The 25,298-nt window shown below is 45.6% G+C and overlaps 2 protein-coding genes across 2 annotated transcripts in view; one reads left to right on the top strand and one right to left on the bottom strand.

Annotated features, from left to right (window-relative positions):
• The first annotated feature begins 51 nt into the window (after positions 1 to 51).
• Positions 52 to 14,709, top strand: acox3 (acyl-CoA oxidase 3, pristanoyl). The gene is made up of 19 exons (XM_084487197.1): positions 52 to 106; positions 820 to 1,013; positions 1,420 to 1,517; positions 2,109 to 2,244; positions 2,520 to 2,594; positions 3,413 to 3,502; positions 3,754 to 3,897; positions 4,195 to 4,283; positions 5,046 to 5,142; positions 5,313 to 5,495; positions 5,996 to 6,118; positions 6,569 to 6,689; positions 6,975 to 7,097; positions 7,738 to 7,851; positions 8,922 to 9,037; positions 9,957 to 10,131; positions 10,478 to 10,545; positions 10,902 to 10,988; positions 14,021 to 14,709. Exons 2-19 carry the CDS (start codon positions 873 to 875, stop codon positions 14,138 to 14,140), a joined length of 2,100 nt encoding a protein of 699 aa, XP_084343323.1. The 5' UTR covers positions 52 to 106; positions 820 to 872; the 3' UTR covers positions 14,141 to 14,709.
• Positions 14,710 to 17,359: 2,650 nt separating this feature from the next.
• Positions 17,360 to 25,298, bottom strand: part of LOC311368341 (serine protease HTRA3-like) — an 11,375-nt gene continuing 3,436 nt past the window's right edge. The window contains exons 2-10 of the mRNA XM_084487144.1: positions 24,136 to 24,235; positions 23,770 to 23,902; positions 21,956 to 22,045; positions 19,938 to 20,132; positions 19,727 to 19,759; positions 19,456 to 19,570; positions 19,233 to 19,290; positions 18,899 to 18,994; positions 17,360 to 18,456 (exon numbers count right to left, since the gene is read on the bottom strand). Coding sequence (XP_084343270.1) covers positions 18,288 to 18,456; positions 18,899 to 18,994; positions 19,233 to 19,290; positions 19,456 to 19,570; positions 19,727 to 19,759; positions 19,938 to 20,132; positions 21,956 to 22,045; positions 23,770 to 23,902; positions 24,136 to 24,235 — 989 coding nt within the window. The 3' untranslated portion in view covers positions 17,360 to 18,287. The remainder of the gene's footprint in view (positions 18,457 to 18,898; positions 18,995 to 19,232; positions 19,291 to 19,455; positions 19,571 to 19,726; positions 19,760 to 19,937; positions 20,133 to 21,955; positions 22,046 to 23,769; positions 23,903 to 24,135; positions 24,236 to 25,298) is intronic.

A 25,298-nucleotide genomic window follows, 5' to 3' on the forward strand; every position in this document is an offset into this window, starting at 1 on the left:
TAGCCGATCTCCCCGGTAGTGACGACACATCGATACGCCCACACTCAACCTCAGGCTTCTGGTACACACTGCGACTGTACGGTGTCAGTACGCACACTTACCCAAGGTAAGGCAGGCACATTTATTACCAGTTACTGAATTCTTTATGACCAGTTACTGAATTCTGTATGTTTATTTTTCAAGTCGTTTTAAGGCATTCAAGCAAACATTGTTATTTGATTTCTCATAGCAGCAACGACTGTGTTTGTAGCTTAGAAAGGGTCAACTGCAAGGGATGTGTGACAACATTTGGATCTTAGGGTAACTTTCCTGTCCATTGCGTCCATGGATCAAGCTCAATTGTAGTTACGCATCTCTAGACAGTCGGTGCGTTATTATGTGCACTTGTTGCCTCGGAAAGAGCTAATTGAACTTTGGACTGGACATGGTCGTGGCACTGTTTCACTGGCAGATGTGACCTGCTACCTTTACTTTGGGTCATCGTTAATTCAATATCTCTGAAACGTCAATCTCCCTATCATTCATGGTTATACGAATAGTGAATAGTTCACTTTATACATGTTGACGACCTTTTGCCTACTATAACATAAGTTGTCCAACCTTCTGTCGCAATCATGATCGAAGTGATTCATGTGTGTGGGAGAGAAAGAGGTAGAGAGAGTGTGCTCACCGGCTGTAAACAGTGACATTTGCATGCAGGTTTGCATACAAAAAATAGTGCAAACTTGTTTTATACAAATACATTTTCTTAATGTGATCACCTAGTTAAGGAAAACAACCGAAATGCGATTGAATTCATTGAAATGTCCCATCTTCCAGAACACAAGTGCCTTTAGTGGAAGCCGTCGACAATCATCGTAGACTACCGTGTCATGTCTGGTCAAGCCAAAAAGATGGATCAGATCGTGCCGGACCTTCCGCATGGTCCACTGGACGTGTACAGGCAGAGGGCCTCTTTCAACTGGAAGGAGATGGTCCTATTCCTGGAAGGAGAAGATAATCTGGAGTTCAAGGTAGCATGAGCGATAATCACGCACCACTGGGTCATTCAAACATAAACAAAGCCCCCACAGGTGTTGTAAAAGAGGTTTACTTGTGTGATGCTGATCTTTAGTTTACATGTGATGTTCGTCAGAGGACATGCCCGTTTCATTGTTGGTGATGCTAATAGCTTCTCTGCCCTTAAAAGGATAACAATAACATCTATATATAAATACAGAAAGTGGCTTCTAGTCTGTAGTGGATGGATGGATGTCAGTAGTTGTACTGTAACTACACAAAATGACATGGGTTCAGATTATAAATAAACCTAAAAGCCGACCATATACATTTAGCAATGCCAGTTTTTGGCCGTTGAATTCGGTGCAGATTTTGGAATCTTCCGATTCTGTGCATTGACATGTCGCTGTGTGTCTGCAGCGATTAATATTCACAACACTGGAGAACGACCCCCTTTTTGCACGGCAAGCCGGGGAGGACCTCTCTTTGGAGAAGAAAAGAGAACTGACCTTCCTGAGGTAAACACACCTCTGGGCCTGTTACGTGTACAATCTACTCGCTGTATGAAGAATTATTTTCAGTGTATGCACTGGAACACTTGTTTACACTTGATTTTAAATGCACACAATGTAAATAAACAGATTTGTATGTGTGCAATGCATACATGTGCTTTTTTAGATAAAAAATCTGGTCAATATCCTTTTACTTATAATTCAGTGTTTCCCACACATAGGCCAATGTGTGGCGCTGCGCCACACATTGAACAACGAGCGCCACAAATTGATTCCCCCCCCCCCCCGCCACACATTGCTACCTGGTCTGTGGGAAACACTGTAATTTATACTGCGTGTCCTGTTTGCCCTGTTTGTTCTATTTGTCTTTACTTTAGCATTTTAGCATTAAGCATACATTTCTTATTTCCTTAGCACTACTTTGTATTTGTATTGTATTATATCCTGTCTTCCACTGCTGTAACAGAGCAATTTCCCCTCTGTGGGATTAATAAAGTTATCTATCTATTTGTCTGTCTGTCTGTCTGTCTGTCTACAGTGTTAATTCTTACTTGTTGTCTATGCATTGGTAAAAATGTGAACTGGAACTTTTCACAGGGTCAAACAGCTCTTCCGTTACAACTTTCAAGACGAGGAGAAGATAATGGAGAACCCGATGAGGATGAATGTGTTCAGCGACTGCCTGAGCATGTACGACTCCTCCGTACTCATAAAGATGACTCTGAGCACTGGGGTGAGAATTGAAGAGTGTGTGTGTCTTTACTTACACTAAAGAGTTCATTTTAGTCGCCGGCATTGGCCCTTTTCTAAAGGAAAACCTTGTTAACACACTTTTCGTCCGAAATCAGACGTTTCATGATTCGATTTTCGTTGGCCAAAACTCATTAATAGCCTTTGGGTCAATGGTGGATTTCATTTGGTTTAATGTGACTCAGGCAGCCCGTTTTCTCTATTATCACATATCCTCAATGTGAAGGCATTCCCTTTGTTCTTGTGCTTCTCCTCCAGATGTTTGGGGCAACCGTTTCCAATGCCGGGTCATCGAGGCACAAGAAATATGCAGAGGGCAGTAAAGACATGATGGTGAGCTTTCACTTTAAAACACCAACTTGCCCATGTGAAGACATTACTTTGACATTGATGATTACTTGTTCAATCTGAGAATGAACCATAAGTTAAGGTTTCTTGATCAGTTTGTGATGGCATTTCCAATAGAGGTCTCTCACTCTCCCTCCGTCTCTCTTTAAGTCGAATACGAAAGCTTTGCAGAGCATTTAATCAGAATTTTTTTTACTATTTATGTATTTATGCGCTCCCCATTACTTTACTTGCTGTTTTATAAATAATAAGATAATTTTACCTTGAAAAACGCAAAGACCATATTATGTTGCTCTTTTTGTGTTTTTAGGGATAGCATTTTGTTGAATTTCTTGTATTTTTTCCTCTGAAACACTCACAAAGTGGGACATTTTGCGATGAAAACAATATCCCGAGTTTGAGATCTCAATCATGGGATATTGCCCAATATCCCGAGATAGCGAACCAATCAAATTGTGCCATCTTAGGAGGTTCACGTGTAGCATATACTAACGTCTGTTATCTAACAAGTCCTTCGGGCCCCGTCTGTGCATCAATGTCAATGTTTCGTAATGTATTTTGTCTTTGAAAATACTATACTTAATTGTTCTCGCTAATCGCTTGTTTTCCCTTAATCTTCTTAATGGCCTTATTAAGTTTTATAATTGATTGTGTCTCTTATTAAAGATATTTTGAATATTTATTACAATTGTATTAATTGTAATCAAAGTGTTCTATATTGCCTATATCATTCAAACAAACAATTTCTACATTCCTTGTTTTTGAGATCATTTGAAGTCATTTCCACGCTGGTTTTCTCACAGATGTTTGGGTGCTTCTCGTTGACGGAGCTAAGTCATGGCAGCAACACTAGAGCCATGAGGACCACAGCGACCTATGACCCCAGCACACAGGTGAGCCAGCTAGCACACAGGTGAGACAGCCAGCACACAGGTGAGCCAGCTAGCACAAAGGTGAGCCAGCTAGGCGCACCTTTGCTAAGCTTGCAATGGCTCAAGTATGAAAAATATCTGGAAGAATATATTTTTTTCCAGATTTCCACGTCACTTTACATGCGACAAACTGTGTGAAGCATACAGTTTGCTCCACTGCTGCTGCAGCCGAATCACAAACCTTATAAAAACACAGACTATCTTCTTTGCAGGAGTTTGTGATCAACTCTCCCGACTTTGAGGCCGCCAAGTTCTGGGTGGGCAACCTTGGGAAAACGGCCACACACACCATCGTGTACGCCCAGCTCATCACACCGGATGGAGTCTGCCAGGGCCTTCATTCCTTCGTGGTCCAGGTAGCCTTGCTGTGGTTTGTCTGTTTTGTATTGTTGACTAACTCACAGTATAATCCAGCCATGATGTTCATCCAATTGTGTTGAGCTGCGAGATGGAAAACAGGTGAACGGAGTTCACCAAGATGACAGGAAAGACAAAGCGTGGCATTAAAGGGCCATTAAAGAGATTGATTATAGTATTTTGTGTCCCTTAGTTGTATGGTCGTATTAACTACATTGTTTTAAAGGTTGTGTTAAAGGGGGGTTCGGATAAGAAGGGAAAACACGTCTGATTGCACATCTGTGTTTTTCTCACAGGTCAGAGATCCCAAAACATTGCTCCCTATTCCCGGAGTCCTGGTGGGAGACATCGGAGTGAAACTGGGTCAGAACGGGCTGGATAACGGGTACGGGGTCCCGGGAGGAGGAGGAAGGGCTATTGTTTGATACTTGAGAGGGTTGTGTGACCATCCATCTGTTGAATAGTGTGAGCGCAAGTTCACATTTTTATTCACAGTTCAACAAACACACCCAAGGCTTACCTATCAACTCGGATGTCAGATGAAGTGGGTTCTTCCTGGGATTGCGGGCATGATGCCATTGTGTGTGTTAGCAAGTATTCATTACCGTTCTGGTCAATCTTGTCCCATGTCAGCCCTGTCCCAATTCTCCCCCTTCCCCTAGATTTGAGTCCTAACCCTAGATTTTGCACATTCCCGTGTAGGGGTAGGGTGTCCCAATACTTAAGGGAGCAAGGTGGAGTGCTGTTTTTACCCTTGAACGCTAGCCAGCTCGGGAGCTGACTTGCAGCTAAGGGCACTCAAAGCAAGTGTTCTTGTTAAGGGGAGAAAAGTGGGACAGGGCCTTAGTAGGCATTTCGGTGTGGATATTTATGTTCTTATCTTACTTGGAAGACCTTAGCCATCAAGGCATTTGCCACCAGATGGAGACCCATCCACAAACCTTAAATTAAGTTGGGCCGATGGGATTGAAATAAAGTTAGCAATGGTATGTACTATGTGTGTCAACACAGAGATGCATGCAATCCTAAGGGTCTGTCAGGGCAAAAGAACTGGGTCCAAACTTGTGTACAACATCATGGCGTAGGATATGAATATAAAACTAGACTTGGTAAGTATTTATTTTATTACTGTTTGAATTTTCCACAGGTTTGCTCTGTTCACCGACGTGAGGATCCCTCGTGAAAACCTGCTGAACAAAACCGGAGACGTCACTCCGGAAGGTCGATATGTAACTCCTTATAAGGTCAGTGACCCATGGGGCACTTCCTCTTCTCTTCCTTTCTGTCTTTCTGTCTTTCTTTCTTTCTTCTATTTTTACAAAATTGAATTCGTTTTTTTTTCTCCTCCCTTTTTTTTTTTTTCTTCTCTCTGACACCTGTCCCCCACATCTCTCCCCCATCTCTGCCTCCCCAGGACCCCAACAAGCGTTTCGGGGCCACGCTGGGGGCCCTGTCTGGGGGCCGGCTGTTCATCCTGAAGTTCTCCACCAACAACCTGAAGCTGGCCCTGACCACCGCGCTGCGCTTCTCCGCCGTGCGCCGGCAGTTTGGGCCCACGGACACGGAGGAGATCCCCGTGCTGGAGTACCAGATGCAGGTAGGACCGCCGGGGGGGGGGGGGGGTTCACCACAACGTACTAGGGCCGAGCGATTAATCAAATTCAAACTGATATCGCGATGTAATATAGCATTTGATTAATACAGCATTTGCGATTTGCGAATCGCAAATGCTGCTATTAAATACATATATATGAATAATGGATTTGTTACTGTTACTGACTGGAGATCAGTAAGATTCATATTTATATAAATTTACAATTCAATAGATAAAATAAAGATGTTATAACATCAATTTGTGGTCAACACAGCGGCCCGGCCTAAAAGGAAAGAGCAGTTTAAATGTTGACTGCTTCCAGTGTTGTGTTGGTCGTACTATAGGAGGAGAGCCAGCGCCACACAGTGGCCTTGAATATGTACTACAGCGTTTCTACAGCCGGATGCGTTTTTGCAATGAGAGGAATACAGTTTGTAAAACGGAGGGGAAAAGATAGTTTTGGCCCGTGTGGCAGTGTCTCTCTCTCTGTTTTTGTGTGACAGCAATGGCGGCTCATCCCCTACCTGGCGGCCGTGTACGTCCTCAACCAGTTCTACAATTCCTTCTTCATGAGCTTTGTGGAGTTGCAAATGGGCCAGATGAGCAGGCAGAACAGCGTGAGACAGGTGAGGGAGCGAGGGAGCGAGGGAGCGAGGAGGAAGACTTTTGGTTGAGTGTGTTGACTTTTATGTGTTCCGCTCTGGACTCTTCTTATTGTATGTCATTCATGTATGCTAATATGTGCTGTATATACTCTGTATATACCTATATGTCTAAACTATGTGTATGTGACTAATGCCTATTTGTATGGGAAAAAGTACACACTGTTTTCATAGTGATACGTGTTTTTAGTGTGCGCAAAACTAGTGAAAAGAGAGTTAGAATTATTATCTATTATTATTTCTTATCTACATTCTTTAATCTGTCCGGTCATGCAGCACTTAGCTACATCAACAGTATGTGTGTGTGTGTGTGTGTGTGTGTGTGTGTGTGTGTGTGTGTGTGTGTGTGTGTGTGTGTGTGTGTGTGTGTGTGTGTGTGTGTGTGTGTGTGTGTGTGTGTGTGTGTGTGTCCAGGATCAGCTGGGCAGAGAGATCCACGCGCTGTCCTGCGCCATGAAGCCCCTGGGGGCGTGGACCGCCCAGAGGGGGATCCAGGAGTGCAGGGAGGCCTGCGGGGGGCACGGATACCTGGCCAGTCAGTGTCACACGCACGCACGCACGCACGCACGCACGCACGCATACACACACCAGAAGAAGAAGTTGTGTACTGTATTGGAGGATAATTAACTTTTATTGGTTCTTTTAGTATGATATGACACACTTGAAAAAAGTATGACATACTTTACATTCACCCAAAGAACAAATGTGCCATTTCATGTCTTCATCTTCTTGTTTTTTTTATTTGTTTTTTATTTTTAGTTCTTATTTAGTTCTTTTTTGTGTTATTATAATAATCATGATACTCCTTATAATTATTTAGTGAACCGGCTGGGCGATCTCCGTGACGACAACGACCCCAACTGCACGTACGAAGGCGACAACAACGTGCTCCTCCAGCAGACCAGCAACTACCTCCTGGCCTGTGTCCAGGCCAAGCAACGAGGTCCGAGCACACCCCAATAATCCTGTCTTTTATTTTTACGTTTGACACTCAAAGACACTTACAATGGCAATAAAATACCCATTTTTGAAATTGTTAAAAAAAAAACATATCAATTAAAAGTCACATTTAAAGCTATGGTAGGCAATTTATGTTAGAAGCAATATATTTCATATTTGTTAATCCTCCCTCCATCCTGACAGCAATCAATAGATTAAATGCTGAAATCTGGTATCTGTGGCTGTCACAGACCTGTAATGTAAATGTATGTAAATATGTAATGTAAATAAGCCCATCCAATCATTGAATCTGACCTGAAGGAAATGATTGGATGGGCTACCTGTCCATTTATGTTTTGGGGGAGTGGCCTGGAATATTTCAGTTGAATACTAAGCTTATTCCGGCTGGTTCTCTCAAAATCGCCTAACCTAAGCTTTAAAAGCATTCAAATTTAGGAGCGGAAGGAGGGTCAAATAGGTTTGGCCAACATCAAAAAATACATCAATGAAGGTCTTGTTTTTGAGTGATTCTTTGAAAAAGTCGTACTGAAAGTCCATAGATCACCAGACCATTAGCCAGGGAGCGGCGAGATGTAAGGCTGTGTGTCCAGTAGCCTCTCTGGGTGTTGTGTGTGCGCCTGCAGGCGGAGAACCCCTCCAGTCTCCAATGGAGTCCATCAACTTCCTGGACGACTACGACGCCATCATAAGCCGCCGCTTCACGGCCACCACGATGGAGCAATGCATGGACCCTGCAGGTAGGAACCACCGCTGACCATACATCACATTCACCTGTATTGATGTATTCCTCGTTTGTTTTATTAAAGGTAAAGTATGTCATTTTGGCCGCTCATTCAAAACACTAAGGGGAAATTCTTTTTCACATCACAAGTACAGGTATGGACCACACGCCGACAGTTAATAACAAATGGACAACCAACACAACAAAACTAACATGCAGACAGAATATATAGACAGAGTGGGACTGCAGCGGTTTTATCTTGGCCTTTTGCTGAGGGCTGCTATGGGTGCAGGCAGCAGGCTTTTGCCGTAGCGAGCCCTCCTGCACAACAGGGACCTGTACCTGGGTCCAGAGGGCGTACTGGTGAAGGGGCAGTTCAGTGGGTGTGTGTCGTCCTGTGCTATTGTAAATGCGATGCGTGAGACGGCCTTGAGATTGACATGGTGAAGTAACGTGGGATCAAAGGAGTTGTGGTTCATTGTAACTTATGCTTCAGCTGTAGATAACGGGAATTAGATTGCGTGCCAGCGCTGTTAGCTACTGTATATTATGTTATCGACTCTATATTTCCCAATAAACAGCAGTGAACTTTTCTAACTTAGAAGTCATGTACATCACATACGTAGCTGAAGTTATGCATCTTTGTCACTAGGGGGCAGCAGTGTAACTGACAGCGTCACTAACGTAGTGCTACAGTGCCAGAGGCTCCAGCTGTGATGTAAAAGCAGTTCAGTTATTAACGGATGTAACAGATTGTTATGAACAATCCCAACATGATTACGAAGAGAGGTTGAGTTAATTTACCCTAATCCTCACCTCAGAGAACATTGAGTTCAGATTGATTCGGTGTGTGTGTGTGTGTGTGTGTGTGTGTGTGTGTGTGTGTGTGTGTGTGTGTGTGTGTGTGTGTGTGTGTGTGTGTGTGTACACTTAACCATCTGCGCTCTGCTGGCTGCATCTGCGTTTTTATTTCCTGTTTGTAATCCAAACACCCTACTGTGTGTGTGTGTGTGTGTGTGTGTGTGTGTGTGTGTGTGTGTGTGTGTGTGTGTGTGTGTGTGTGTGTGTGTGTGTGGACACTAATAGTGCCGCTGGTGGCCTATAAGTGGCTGGTTTGCTTCCTTCTGGGGGAGAGCCAGACGAGGCTGGCTCAGGAGAAGGCTTCTGGCAAGGACGACTTTGAAGCTCGCAACAACAGCCAGGTGACTGTTGACACACACACACATGTACAAACATGGATGGAGCCCCCCCCCCCCCCCCCCCCCCACACACACACACACACACACACACACACCTGTATGTTGGAGCTTTCACATTAATAAATGCTGTGCAAGGCAATGAATTGGAGAGACATTTGTTACAACTCAAAATGTCCTTCTCATTATTTTGTTTTTCTTTAGTTTTCATGGAATTCCTTTTACCATCCTAGTGTTTAGTCTACTGTCTGTTAGAGAGAGAGAGAGAGAGAGAGAGAGAGAGAGAGAGAGAGAGAGAGAGAGAGAGAGAGAGAGAGAGAGAGAGAGAGAGAGAGAGAGAGAGAGAGAGAGAGAGAGAGAGAGAGAGAGAGAGAGAGAGAGAGAGAGAGAGAGAGAGAGAGAATTAGTCAGTTCCAATGAACGCCCAATAAGAATTAGCAGATGTTTTTTTGCTGCCACTGTTACTCTTGAGGCAGCAGGCTGTTATGCTGTGATTGGACATTTAACGCACGCACGCATGCACGCGCGAACGAACAGCAGACACACAGCAGATACACGTGTGCGCTCACGCAGAGACTTCAGTTGAGCTTATCTTGGCTTTATTGCGAGTTGAGAGTCCTGGGGCCCTGCGTAAGCCCCATACGGATCTTTATCGCGTTTCTCTGTCGCCCGCCAACGGATGTCCTGACGAGAGTCAGATGGCAGGATGACCACATCGCGGTCACTTTTGGCGCGGTGCGTCTCCGATGAGGAAGAGGGGGGATTAACGCAGTTTGAGAAGCGATCGAGCAATTCCCCCACACACACACACACACACCCCTACACGAACACACACACACACACACACCCACGAACACCTACAGACACACACACCTACAGACCTAGACACGCACTAATAACAATCCGCTCTGTGCGTCTGTTGCAGGTGTATTACTGCCGGTCTCTGGCCCTGGCCTACATCGAGCACATGGTGCTCCAGAGTTACTGTGTGATGCTGGAGTCCGATGAAACGCCGGCTGCTCTCAGACCAGTGCTCACCAAGCTGGGCGCTCTGTATGGCCTGTGGACCCTCAGCAACCACATGGCCACACTGTACCAGGGTCAGTTCTAGCGCGCTGTGCGTCTATTGTCAGAGATATGTATCAAGTTGACTGGTACTGTTAGTATTGGACCAGCAAGCATGATTCAACTGATCAGTCGAGGCTAGCTAGCTTCATTATGCTGGTTTATCGATGCTTGCCTGCATTGTTTTCTCTTATCTAATGAGTGCTGAGTAGACACTACAAAAAACAGTTTTTAAAGTGTTTTTAAGATATAATTTTAGGTGGGCTTTCTTATTGTGCATTCTCCATCACTCCAAAGATATGAGCTACACCTTTGTTTAAAGTTAGATTACGTAACTTGAATGGTGAGTGTGTGTGTATGTGTGTATGTGTGTCTTCACAGGTGGATATTTCTCCGGGAAAAATGCTGCAGAGTTTGTCAACACAGCTATTCTAACTCTTTGCACCCAGGTACAGAAAGTCTCTAATGTCTCTCACGTCTTATTTACTTGACATTAACAGAAATGTTTAAGTACAATTTTCATTCAATCACTGAAAGTGAATAATAGAGAGTACATTTGCAGTCGCCCACTAAAAAGTGTTTTTCTTCAATCACCATGGCGCTCTCTGTCGGCTAGCTCACGGACTCCTATAACTCAATCCCTCACTCACCCACTCATCCCACGCTCTTCTTTCTTCCGCTTCTCGCACCAAAACATTGACGTCTCCAGGAACACAGACAGAGACAAATATGGTCAACACTAGAAAGCAGTGTCCCCTCGCACACACGCTCAAAGCCTCCTCTTTGCTTCTCTGCGCGTCTCCAGCTCAAAGACGACGCGGTGGCCTTAGTGGATGTCTTCGCCCCTCCGGACTTCATCCTCAACTCTCCCATTGGCAAGGCTGACGGCAATGTAAGACCCCACCCTCTCCCCCCCCCACGGATTCAAACCTAAGACCCCTAACCTAACGATGCAGGTCGTTGGTGAGCAGGTACAGAGGGGCTGTGTGAGTACGTGTCTTAGCTCATGGATGCCTACAGCGTTTATGACCGGGGAGATTTGGGTTTGAACCAGCAACCCTTTCAGCGGAGGAGTCAATCAGACGGGCCTTCCCCGAGCGTAAACATGGTGCTACTTGAAACTTGAAATGGAACACACGCAGTGACGGACTGGGATCAAAAAACGGCCCTGGCATTTGCACATTATAACAGGCCCCGTGGGGGGGGGGGGTTGACGGGGGGCTGGCTGGCGGAGCAAGGTTGGCATAGCAGTAAAAGACCATCGATGCACACTATTTATGCTTGATAGTGTGCCGAGAGATAATGTGGGGCCGCGCGAACCCGACAAGCATGCCGCGCCGTGATTGGCCGGCCCCAACGGCCCACGAGAGGCCGCGGCGCTTCTGGCATCTGCCCGAATGCCAGACCGTCCAGTCCGTCACTGAACACACGGGTCCAAGTCAGTGTTGTGTTTGTCACGTGCCCAGTGGGACAAAGGGTCATTCTGAGAGGTGGATTCACTGGTGACGAGACATGCATACAAATAAGTAAAAGGCTTCATTATTAGCAAAAATTTGTCAAATTATTAAAAAAGAGGGGAAAATATGGCAAGACTAGGAGAAATATGCAGAACTGGACAGCCTTCTTGTGTTGCTGGTGTTTTATTGTTATTAGTTATAAGGGCACGCCGGCCCAAGTCTTGCTCTCCTCCTCACCGACCGTATGGCATAAAGAGAGGAGCTGTTGTTTACACACTGGTGTCTTTATGGGATGGTGGGACTGCTGGGGCTTATCTCCCGCCTCTCTCTCGCTCTCTACGTCTTCCAGGAAAACCACTTTACACACAAACATTCAGACCTCTTAAGAGAGAGAGAGACACACACACACACACACACACACACACACACACACACAGATAAATTCAGGGTTTAGCTGTGTTTTTATTACTGGAAGCCTAGTTATTAGGAATGTGTTTTTCATTAGCTCGCTAATCACTGTATATAAACTTTGAGGGCCACTCAAGTTTTATCTGGCCGGCCCCCCCAAAGACGGTTCCCAGGGTTCTCAGGTTAGGGAACATCCCCTTACGTCCAACATGATATTCTCTCCCCTCTAGGTGTGTGTGTGTGTGTGTGTGTGTCTACAGAGTAAAATATGTATTGTATATTGTGCATGGGTGAGTCTGTGATGATTCAGAGGGAGGTATTGTTTGTGGTGTCTGGGAAACACTCCCTTTCCCCCCCCCCCCCCCCCCCACCTACCCTTTCCCCAATCCCCAGGGAACGGAAAACAAACGCTCAAATGAGTCACATGAACGTTGTGGGCCATAGGTACATCAACATGCCCTTTCTCCCAACACATAACGTCTTGTAGACCTAGACATAGACCTAACCCTTCCTCTCTCCAATGGAAAGGTCAATTAAATGAGATCTCCCCCCCCTTAGTTTCTAAATGAACCTGGACTGTCCCGAATGGCCAATCCTTAACTCTCCACGATGGTCACTCCCCTCACCTTTGTTTCCTTTGTTACTGCCCATGATGGGAGTGTTTCCTTACAAGAATCATGCACACCCATTCCCTCGTTGAAGATGCTTGCAAAATCGCTTCCCATAATCAGACTCTTATTATCAAATGCTTTTGACACACTTACAAATGTCCTTGTTGTGTATAACAGCGACCTCACCACCCAACCAGCTCTGTAACTCTTTAACTAGCTTTAAACACGCACACACACACACACACACACACACACACACACACACACACACACACACACACACACACACACACACACACACACACACACACACCCACCTCTAATAATGACTTAACGTTAATACAAGCCAGATGCACAGAGTGTCTGTCAACATCTGGAGCTGGGACTGGCAACACCCAAAGTGTGTGTGTGTGTGTGTGTGTGTGAGTGACTTGAGAGGTCGCCGTGGGGACAGGCTTAGCATGCTGATGACGACGCCTGCCGGAATATTGGAGTCAATAAGCACTAGCGGGAATCAGGAGTGTCTTGTTCTGTCAGAGCCAGGGCCCGGCCCGGGCTCTGGGGCCCTGGGTCCCTGGCTCACCATCGCTATGTAGGTAGGGTCAGGACAACAATGGCTGTGTTTGTGGAGAAAAAAAAGGAGTAAAGAGAAGAACTACTATTGTTGTCTGGGATTCATTTCACTCAAGGGGTTTTTTTTAGATGACCTCGTCTTCCTCTATGGTTTAATCCCGGTGCGCATCGTTACAGACGGCTGACAGAAGCAGAATTAAAATGTGAATCAGCTTTTTGGCCAAGTATGCTCACACATACAAGGAATTTGGGCTCTGCATTTATCCCATCTGTGTTTTTAGTGAAACACACAGAGCACACACAGTGAGGTGAAGCACACACTAGCCCGGAGCAGTGGGCCGCTACAGTTACCGCGCTCGGGGAGCAGTGAGGGGTGAGGTGCCTTGCTCAGGTGCACTTCAGCCGAGGATGTGGGCATGGGAGAGCAACCACTTCAACCAACCACTTCCCCCGCCCACATTTTTCCTACTGGGTCGGGGATCGAACCGGCAACCCTTCGGTTTCAAGGCCGAAGGCCCTTACCAGTAGGCCACGGCTGCCCTGCGAACTGTGTGCCCCATGTGAGGCAATTAGAGTGTACTCCTTCAGATAGTTTTTCGATTTTTGATATGTCATCTTAATTTCGGGAGTCGGAAACCGTCACACTGTTTCACCAGAGGAGGCGCCGTTGCTGCGTTTACATTTTTACTGTTTGGTTCCAAGATCGGTACAGGATGCAGGTGCAAGATTCATAACTACCTCAAAACGAATCATCTAACTTTGTGTGTGTGTGTGTGTGTGTGTGTGTGTGTGTGTGTGTGTGTGTGTGTGTGTGTGTGTGTGTGTGTGTGTGTGTGTCTGTGTGTGTGTGTGTGCGTCTGTCTGTCCTCCCCCAGCTGTACAAGAACATGTGGTCGGCGGTCATGCAGGGCAAGGAGGTGCTGCAGCGGCCCTCCTGGTGGAAGGAGTTCTGCACAGACAAACCCCAGGTGGGGTCTCTCTCCGCCAAACTCTAGACCCCCCCCACCGGGCCCCCCGGCCCCCCCCTCGCTCAAGAGATTCAAACAGACTCCTCTTTTAGTTTTGTAACTAACGCCTTTGATTCTACTCGAATCAATCTGAACTATTGTGATGAGGTGATGTTAATTATTATTGTTGTTAATTAATTAATTGGAATCACTTCGGCACTCGTCAAACGCAACTACATTCCAAGTTCATGCCAAACCCGAACTTTTGACTGAATACGCTACTATATTGTATAATATAGTAGCTATGCTACTATATTAATATAATATACTTGCCTTTGAGGGATTTACAATGTTAAATGTGTTAAACTATTTTAATGAGTCAACTTATTTTAATAAGGGATTTAACAGAAGCACATACAATGCAACCCAAGCGGATGTATAGATGTATCCATTGATCTATATCTATATCTATAGATGTATAGATAGAGAGAAGCAGCTACAACAAGAAAAGTCTCCACCTTCCTGACCATCTTTGTCTACATGGTGTTTGGTTGGTAGTGTCGTTGTATTTTGTCTATTTACATTTCTAGGAAACGATTAAATAAAGAATATTATAATAACAATTTATTTTTCATTGTTCCATTCTTTATTTTCATGTGCCCCTTTTAATAATGTATCTATTCTATACCGTAGTTAATGCAGTTGGTCAGTTAGGTAATGTATCTAACCCTATGCTGGGGTATTAAAGTTATGTTTACGTCACAACATAGGATATTGTCTTTCATTAATCCTTCAAAACATCTCTAGTATTAGTATTGGTAAGCTAGTATTAGCAAAAGGAGTAAAGTTAAAAAAAAAAAAAGCTTAAAAGAAGGATCTTCAACTGTCTTTGACGACTGTAATCTTTTTAAGAACATGGTGCGACGTATCGGATTTATAATGTGAACACTACAGGGAATGCAAATTCCTTTTTTGGATATCTTAAAGAAAAGTACTTGTTTTCACGTGGATATGAGCCAGAGATCCAAGGATATTCTATATTTTATCAAGACCATCAGACAGCTTCATGTCTCTATCTTCTTTCCACATATGGCTGTCCTCCTAAAAACGTAGAAAAACATGGTAAAACTCCTGCGGCCTTTTCACAAAGCGCCTGTCTAATCAAACTAATTGAAATGAATGTGAGTCAAAAGATCACGTTAAGCATAATATTTGCCTGTGATTAAATCCAAACAACACTGTTGATACGGTGGCACATTGAGGGGTCGATCAAATAAATGGAAGGGGGTCCACCGAAGACTCTTCTCCCATCCGATATCGTGGGATTTCCAACGTTTCGGAACACAGTTCCACGGGCGGGCCTTTCAACAGTTTGTCCCGAGTCAAGACCAACACCGGTTCCTGGTTCCATTCTAACCAGTGTGGAGTCACAGAACACAAGCCTAGTGTAGCATGCCCAGCTACTTTACTAGTACAGGCACAGCATATCATTCATGGTAGATTATAATCCATTGTTTATGCGCACAGTATAGACCTTTCTGCACTCCTTTTGGACTACCCGGAGCTGTGATGATTAATCTCAGCGTGTTTAGGTGACTGCCAACTCAAATATGTGTTTCTGGTGCAGAGCGACTCTTCAGAGTGGATACTGCCCTGGTTCCGCTCACGAGAGGCTGCATTTAAACTGCAAAACACTGGGGACTGGGAAAGGCTTCAGAGGAACCTGATGACACTTGATGATGATGCACGGTGATACATGGTGATAACATGAAGCTAATAATTGACTGTTGAGAATTATGAGACGGGCTGTCTGTGTGGAGTGTGCACATGGAGTCATTACGGAGCATTTCCCACTCCGGCAGTAGGGCTGAACGTGACATGAGATGCACGCCACAAAATCATAAAACAGACTAGTGCACAGGAGAGGATAATAAATGTGCGATAAATACTGCGGCAGTGTTTACAGTAAGGCGTAGAGACCCCGCCACCAAATAAGGAGAGAATATTGTGTTTCCCCAGAGTTTTGAATCCCCATGTTGAAATCCATATGGGCTGAGCTTAACGGAATATCAGTGTATCAGTGAGCGTGGTGATGACTTTGCACGCACACACGCGCACACACACGCACACGCACATGCACACGCACACGCTCACTCTCTTTCTCTTCTCTCTGCACATGAGGAAATCATATTCATAACAAATGATGACATCAGGCCAAATCCTTCTCTGTAAATGATGACAGATGAATTGAGGTATCAGTAAAATCTGAGGTTACATAAAATGCTTACATAGGAATTAACACTGGATCAGGAAAAGGAACAGACAAATATATAGCAAAACAAGTATAGCAGAGTACAACTTCAGGCTATGGAGAAAGTTTCCATCTTTGGTCCATTTACGTTGTTCCATTTGAGTTCCGGCAGACACATTAAATAAAGTCTGGTTTACAAAGGCTCACCCAATATGCTAGCTAGTCTATTCTCTAACAGTACATCTCAAATATGTCCTACATAAGTTTAGTTGTGATATGCTTATGGTTAATAGTATATGTAAAAAAAGTGATTTTATTATTCTTTTTTCCAAGTGCTTTTTGGAATTTGTTGTGATCCTATATAGAGCATGAATACATCTGTTCTTGGCCTTGTTCAAAGAGCTCAGAGGTGGAAGTCTTTTGCTCAGCCCATGGCAGAGATAACTATTCCACTGACTTCTTCCAAGATCTTTTTAACTTTATACTTTGTAAAATAAATGTGCAACCAAAAGAATTTCACAAACTACAAATCACAAACATATATTTCAGCATCTCATCTATCATCTACATTTCTACACTCTGGTGCGCATTTCTAGATCTGGGTCTCTCCGCACTGTTGCATCATGGGATCCTGGCCAACAGGAGTCTAGACAGAATATATGTATAGGTCAGTGTTACTGGCAACCAAAATGCTCACAAGCTGTCATGTACTAATCTCTTACAGTATGGACTAACAATGTCCAGAGTGTGGTCACAGAGAAACCACATTGAATCATTATGTTGCTGTTATTTAGTTTGGACTGAACTCCAAAAATACATTCAGGAATGGTTGAATGTATTCCCTCTCCCTTCAATCTTTGGGTCCTAGATATAAAAACACAAGACTATGGCTAACATTATGCGTATGTCAGAATGTTCCAAGACTCTTCTGGAGACCAAATTTATTCAAATGTTTTTTTATTTAAAAAAGCATTAAAAAAAAGCAAAGTAAGGCAAAACATTTGACAGTTTGAGTGTAATATCTTTTCATACTAGAAGCACAAGTCTGTGACATATAAACAACAAGACAAATATACTCCAGCAGTAGTGAGTGATGAATCATTTAAGGTTTTCACTTTGGAATATGAAACGAAAACAGCATTACAGTGTAGGGAGCTTATAAATGTAGCTCACATAGACATCGGACACGGAAAGGGATTATAATGTTGAACTCCTCTTTTTGTCGGGTTGGTCAAAAACAAAACTAGCATGAGCGAATAAGACACACAATAAAAAACAGACTTCTAATAACTCGTCACATATTTATAATGATATTATAACCTTGCCCAAGACTGTCACCACCCAAACTATACTGCATAACACTATTTCTTACTTGTTCTTCTTGGCTTTTGTAACCATTTGTGATCTTTATCTTGAAGTTTTACAGCATTTTGTTGTTTCTTATAAACACACTCCTTCTTTCTCCCACGAAAAGTTCCCCCGGGATAATAATCGTCACTTCGTAAAACCAACGCGGTTCATCAGCTCGGTTCTCGTGTTTTTCGTTAAACGTCAGCGCTGGACCCGTTTCTCGGGGCCGGTGGGTCGTCCTTAATGGAGGCTAGCGTCTAAATGGGCTGATCATGGTTCCATGTCGACGCAACGCAACAACCACGCAGACGCTCCGACACAGTCGTGAACCTTTGTGGTTCTGCGTCGGGTTTTAGTAAGCGGACCAATCACAGCCCTTTGCTGCTGCGTCGCCTCGACACAAAGTTACAATTCTTGGGAGGCGAACGTCGGGGCCCTCGCGGTGGACGCAAGGAACGTCCGCGGGGACGTGAGGGGTCCGTAAGCGCCCCCCCGTCGCGTTGCGTCGACGTGGAACCATAACCGAGCCGTGAGAACCGAGATGTGTGTGCCCGCCCGTCTCGGACACTTCGGCGTTCCCGCGGCGACGGGCCGCTACTGCATGATGACGTCGGGCTCGATGTTGAAGAGCAGGTCGTCGTTGCCGCGGCGGACCTCCAGCAGCAGGGCCGACTCCTCCAGCAGCGCCCCCTGCAGGTCGGCCGTGGTCAGCAGCGGCCGGCCGTTCAGCTTCACGATGACGTCGCCGTCCCGGATACCGCCCCTGAGAGAGGGGGGGGGGAGAGAGGGAGGGAGGGAGACAGAGGATTGGATCGGAGTGGATTCATTCACGTTTGGTTAGGCTCGGTTGGATTGGGTTTGAATCGATTATTCTCTGTATTTGTTGTCACTCACTACACATTTACTAATTGATGCTAATCCCATCTGATTGAATCCAATGTAATATGAGATTAAATTAGATTAAAGCAGCATAGATGCATGTACTTCTGTGCAGTCGGTGACAGTATGGATGTGACAATGAAACAATGAAATTTGGAATTCATTGCACTTAACGATGCTGTATGAATAACTGCACAAAGAGTATGAATATGAAACATTGTGGGTCTTGACGCGTCGTCTCATTAGTCATTAAACATTCAGGTCATGTGACTCTGGGGGGATTTTGTGGGGCTGAGCCAATCACATGCGAAGGAAGGACCACCTACTTCTGTGCGGGGGATTGAGGGACGACCTCGTGGACATAAATCCCTCGGGCCACCTGGGGGAAGTCCGGGTTCTGCTGCTTCAGCTCCTCCACCAGCCTGATGTGTGCGCACAAACACACACACACACACAGACACGCACGCGCACACACACACATGCACACACACAGACACATTCACACATACACAATCACAGACACACATGCAAATACACACATACACATGCACAAACACACACAATACCAAAAGTAAATTAAAGATGTATTTTTTTCCATAATGCGATTAAAATAATTGGGTGCAAATAAAAGTCCAAAATGTCCTGAGGGGCTTCCCTTACGTGGGTGTTATGGTCAGCATCCGAATCCCGATGAAACGCTTCTTGATGGAGCGGACCTCTGACATAGAAAGGACATTATTTAGGGAGGCTCTGACGTACAGGACACAGGGGAAAGGGGAAAGTCCAAACATGGGTTGACATCATTCTTATGGACAGAGTGATCCATCTGAAATGCGACAGTGCTGATCATAAACTGTCTGTCTGTCTGTCTGTCTGTCAGCACCTTTGCTGTGCTTGTCCACCGACTCGTTGAGGAAGCGGGTGATTCGGTCCGAGGGGATGGCGAAGGAGATTCCCGCCGCCACCTTCAGGGTGTTGATCCCGATGACCTCGCCGTCCTTTAAAATAAAAGCACCCCCCCCAAAAAGAAACAGACCGAAACAAACAACGATCAGAATACCATCAACTAGTATTGGGAAGAGTGGGTTCTAATTAGGAGAATTGTTGTTTGGATGAAACATAAGTACACGGTTAAATTACTTCAAAACACTTACCAAGTTCACTAGAGGCCCTCCTGAATTTCCGTACTACCAAAAAATAAAAAATAAAAATATTTTATACGAGTGTTATGTATGGCTATAGACGCAAACACAAATATAATTCATTTTTTCTTTGACAACAATGATGTATTATTGAATGGATATTAGAGAGAGAGAGAGCGAGAGAGAGAGAGAGCGAGAGAGCGAGAGAGCGACTGTGTCTCACATTGATGATGGCGTCCGTCTGTATGTAGTCCATGTCAGAGTCTCTGATGCCCAGCTCCTTGCCGTCCCTCTGGGCCGTGCTCACTATCCCCGTGGTAACGGTGTTCTGGAGGGCGAAGGGGCTGCCGATGGCGACCACAAACTCCCCCGGCCGCAGGTCCGCGCTGTGGCCCAGCGACAGCACCGGCAGCCTTTTCTGATGCACAACAGCGCAGAGGAGATAGCCATTAATGAATGGATATATTGCATCTGTGTGTGTGTGTGTGTGTGTGTGCATGCGTGCGTGCGTGCGCATGCGTGTGTGTGTGTGTGTGTGTGTGTTGAACAGCCCTGTGTTTGTCCCTGTATATGCCTTTGACTGTTACTATGTTTGCACATCAAAGTCACAGTTACACGCTTGGAACATTATGAACTCAAATCATCCTCAAAACAACTTAAGTCTTAAACCTCTCTGATTGGCTTGAACCGGTGCCGGGCGACGGACACCTTGCCAATAGCGTGCAGGGTTAGTGGCATCCCTCCGCACTCGTTTAAGCCAATCAGAAACCCTTGCCATGCAATAAGGACCGACTCAGTTTGAAGTTTCAGTTTCGGGAGCGTTTGAGTTTCTCGGGCCCTGCCGTAGAGTGGTCGAGACAGCGAGAGAAAATACACTGGGGGGGGGGGGAAAGATCAGCAAGGGAGTGCTGCGGTGCGAGGCAAGAGAGTGATGTAGCTAAGTTAAAACACATGCTGGAGAGGCAGGTGACCCGGAGAGGAGAGAATGAGTAAAACAGAGGGCGTCTGTTTAGGACATTCTTCATAGGTGGACTACTTTTCCCCCCCCGTTGTTGCCGGGTGGATTAATCCGCTACCCATTCCTCCCGCTCCTACAGGGAATACGGTCTGACAGAGAGGCTTTACGTATCACCGTGGGCGCCCCCCCCCCCCCCCCCCCCCCCGCCTCCTATATGCGTGTGGAGCGCACACATGGAGCTCGGGCCATTCCTGGGATTCTTCCGTCGGGTTGTAACCGCGTCTCGTTACCGCGCCTTATTAACACAGCCGGCAGCGTGACACATAATGTAAACACATGGCCGTCCCCCCCCCGCCGCCAGTCAAACCTGGGGTGAAACACGCCACATAAAAAGACGAATCCCCTCCGCCGAGGCTGGAGGTGGGATGTTGTGACAGCTACACCCAGGAGGATGGCCCAAGCTAAACGTGTCGGGGGGGAGACAGACAGGCGAAGGGAAAATAACATGGAAAACGTATACAGCGCTGGACACTGACACCCTCGGTCCTGACGGCAACCCTTTCCACCGCTCGAAAACACGACACACTCATGCTGTGATAACACAGAAAAACACTACATCAACGGTGACACCCCCTTTATTTGTTTGCAGTGGGTGGAACTTGAGAACGCTTTAAACTAGTCGTGAATCAAATGATTCAGATGTTTTTCTCCATCTTTTGGCTTTTCAGGTTCTGTTTCGGATTAACGGTTGATCGTTTTATTTGGTATCAAAGCAGAGAATTACGACGCTGACGTTTATACAAAATAATCCTGCTGCCAAGGTTTTAAATCCGTGAGCGTGTGGGAACAGTTCACATTTTCCGCTTCATGAATCTATGCCATCTAATCATACATTTCGGATTCATAAAAACATACACAGTGGCTTTGTGTCGGGCCACCGGGACCATAATTGCTCTGTCTCCCACATGCTACACTTACTTTACATTGTGCACATAAAGTTAAGACTATGATTTCACACAAGAGAAAAAACAAAGAAAGCCGTGAATCCCTGCCTAAGACCTAAGACACCTCTGTCCTTGGCTCTATTCATCCTCACTTCCTACATGAAACTATTTTCAGATGTTTTCCTCCCACACTGGTCAGCCTAGGCAGACTTCACAGTGACCTCTGTGTTACAGAGTCGTTTATGGAAAAGTGTGTTGCACCTTAAATGAAATCACCCAAATCTGGCGGTGCAGAGATCCACTTCCTGCCCACGACGTGACATCGCGGCCTCAACTCACCGAGGGGTTTATTTTGATCGTGGCGATGTCCGACTTTTTGTCGATGTCTTTGATATTCGCCTCGTACACGTCGCCGTCGCACATCTGGACCTGGACCGAGAAAGAAAAACAGGAACAGGAAACGTCAAAACATCTCACAAACTGACAACCGGTGCTTTTGTCTCTATTCACGCACTTGAAATGAACAGTGACATGTCTCACAGTACATGCTTTGATGGTTTTCCGTCTCACCTGCAAGTAAATGATTAAACATTAACGTAAAATGGTTACAAATTTGGAGTATTGCCACAAAACTCAAATTAACCTTTTGACCCAGCTCATACACGGCACATGCATAATATTACTCTAATCCAGTGGTTCTCAAACTTTTTCGGTCACCCCCCACTTTGGACAAGGGGGAATGTTCAAGCCCCACCTGCCCCCATCGCCCCAACACAACGCTAACGAAATATGCCAAGCTTAACATCTCCACATTTATTGAAGTAACATCAAGTTACATCATGTTGTATCTAAATTCTAACTCAATAACATCAAATAACAGCAAGTTCAACAATAGAGAAAATAAAAGTGCAGCTGTGTCAAGACTTGTATCAAGTTCAGAAAAAGAGAAAATAAAAGTGCCACTTTGCAATCTGGTAAAAAAAAATAAAAAAAGACGAGCAATGCATTTGGCAAGACAGGTGAGCAATTGAACTCATGAGACCTATACCTGCATGAGTGGCTGCAAAGCTGCAAGCTTAAAATGTTCAAATGTAGGCCTATTTCAAATATTAAAAAAAATCATTATTAGTGACACATCTACAAAATATGCGAGCAGTGCCCCCCGGCCGAGAAGAGAGCTGGAGTGTCAGCGGACACGCTATGGGACGGGGAGGATTCCAGTGACGAGGCTCTGAATCGGGACGAAGCTGCTGCTTGATTACAACACCTAAAGACGACTCTGTCGGTGTGTGATCGCGGTGGGGAGAAGCACGGTCGTTCGTTTCCCAATATCGCTCAGATTGACAGATTTATCCTCGCCACCCCTGCTCAGTGCGTCCCGCGCAGCAAGAGAGCGAGACTTCTCCGGTGCTGGATCTGATATTCAGGTCGGATGTGGTTTTAAGTTGTGCGGGTATAAGGACGGGTGCGGGTTTGCAAAATGAGAGCCGTGCAGGACTCAGTCTCTCCGTCCCGCTCTGCCTCTGGCCCCCGCTCTTCCGCTCGCGTCACTTTTTAAAATCCCCTTCAGCGAGAAACATGTATTTGCCACATCTTGCTCCGACTGTTTTTGACTGACTAAATTTAAAATGTTTAGCCACCCTGGCCTACAGGCAGGTTAACGAGCACAGCGACGCGGCGCCCCCGATGTAGAATGACGAGTTGGAGCGCGGCGACAGCACTTATTTTATAGCATGTATATATCTTATAGCGACATTCTGCTTGAAAATACGAGATATGACTTTTGGTCCATATCGCCCAGCCCTACTGTCAAGCCTTCACTCCTACCATAAGAAATGTGGAGTTTTCAGTGAAATTTCCTCCCGTTTGTCGCGCCCCACCTGTCACGTCTCTGTTCCCCACCAGTGGGGCGCGCCCCACACTTTGAGAACCGCTGCTCTAATCACTGTGTATGTTTAACTTTTCCCCTTTCACATCTTGAATAAAGAGGAACACACATTGGTTACTGCTTAACTGATTCGCTGTTGATGATTGATTACTCATGTGCCGTATTCACCTAGCAGCTGTCTTGGTTCTAAAGACTTGCTGACGACGCATTCAGTTGACCCACCCCCCCCCCCCCTTCACCTTCACATGCAGCAAACAGCCCGTACCTTGAGCTGCTGCTGTCCAGACAGAGCAGATGAGCTGGAGACCACGTGAGCGTTGGTCACGATGAGGCCCGTGTCGGACATCACAAACCCGGACCCGCTGGACAGGGGGACGTTACGGCCGAACAGGGGGTGCCTGGGGGGGAGACGGAGAGGGGGCGATGGGGGTGGGGGGGGGGGGTCAGGGTAACAAGTTACAAGGCTCAATGAAGGGACGAAAAAAAAGAATAGGACTTGGTATTTGATATGGCACGGTGAGGTGGTGAAGACAACGTAGATGTAGATAGATGGGTGAGAGATACAATGCATTTATTATGCATACAATGCATAATAAATGCATGCTAGGGTATCATTGGAACGTGTCCGTACCTGAGGAACAGCTCAATGTGAACCACGGCCGGCGCTATCTTCTCCACCACGTCCGCGATGAAGTTGAACTTGTAGCGGGGACTGGTAGGATGGGATACACCTATACTGGCAGGAAGAATACCGCATTTGAATGGCACTTTTAAGGCTCAAGTCAAAATGGTATATGGACTGCATTTATATAGCGCTTTTTTGTAACCTGTGGCCACCTAAAGCGCTTTACAATATATTGCCTCAACATTCACCCATTCACACACCGATGGCGGCGTCAGTAATGCAAGGCGACAGCCAGCTCGTCTGGAGCAGTTAGGGTGAGGCGTCTTGCTCAGGGACACCTCGACACTCAGCTAGGAGGAGCCGGGGATCGAACTAGCAACCTTGCGGTTACCAGCCAACCCGCTCTCCCTCCTGAGCTACTGCCGCCCAATTCAAGTTTGGACAGAACAATGAATCTGCTACGTAACCTGTGGTCTGCGCTATATGACTTGAACATTTTGTAATGATAGCTGACATTTATTTAGAGAAAAGTTAATTGACAATACTGACAAAACCTGAGCTCCCTCTCAAAATACCTACCTGTGTGTGTGTGTGTGTGCATGCGTGTGTGTCAGCATGTGTGTGTGCTTGTGCATGTGTGTGGCTGTGCGTAATGATGCAAACATGAAGAAATTAGGATAAGTGGTCTGGAACCACAGCCCCATGCTGTTTTTAGACCCAAGCGGTACATTTCCCAGAGACAGCGATGACCGTTTCCATTGCAGCTCCACAAGTAGACTGGTCGGACAAAGTCTGAGATTCAGTTCCAACCGCATGGCTTTTATTACGTATCTGTCTAGGTAGAACAGTTGGAATATGGAAACATCTGCTTCCAAAACGTGCCGAGGTCCTCATGAAAAGCGTCCATTTGCAGAAGGAGTGCCAGGTTTTCGTGCAAACGCATCGCGTGCAAGACCCATGGAGACCGATGTGTCCGGAGATATTTCCAACACCAGAGAGCGCCTGTTTTAGCGTCGACGTGTGTTTAATGTTTGTTCTATCTTTTTTTTTTAAACAAGTTTTAGAGCACTGAACTGCATGATATGCGATTACGAAAACTGTTCAGTCGTCTACAATTTGAAAAGTATGTTTAACCAGTAAACCAAATTACTTCCACCGTTGTCTCTCTG

This window comes from Micromesistius poutassou, assembly GCF_964030765.1.
Source record: "Micromesistius poutassou genome assembly, chromosome: 23".
Classification (NCBI taxonomy): domain Eukaryota; kingdom Metazoa; phylum Chordata; class Actinopteri; order Gadiformes; family Gadidae; genus Micromesistius; species Micromesistius poutassou.

Excerpts from the sequence above, each read along its gene's own strand:
- acox3 (XM_084487197.1), top strand. The coding sequence starts at position 873 with ATGTCTGGTCAAGCCAAAAAGATGGATCAGATCGTGCCGGACCTTCCG. Across the intron at positions 1,518-2,108 it reads AGAGAACTGACCTTCCTGAG|GGTCAAACAGCTCTTCCGTT; the intron begins GTAAACACACCT and ends AACTTTTCACAG. Across the intron at positions 2,245-2,519 it reads AGATGACTCTGAGCACTGGG|ATGTTTGGGGCAACCGTTTC; the intron begins GTGAGAATTGAA and ends CTTCTCCTCCAG.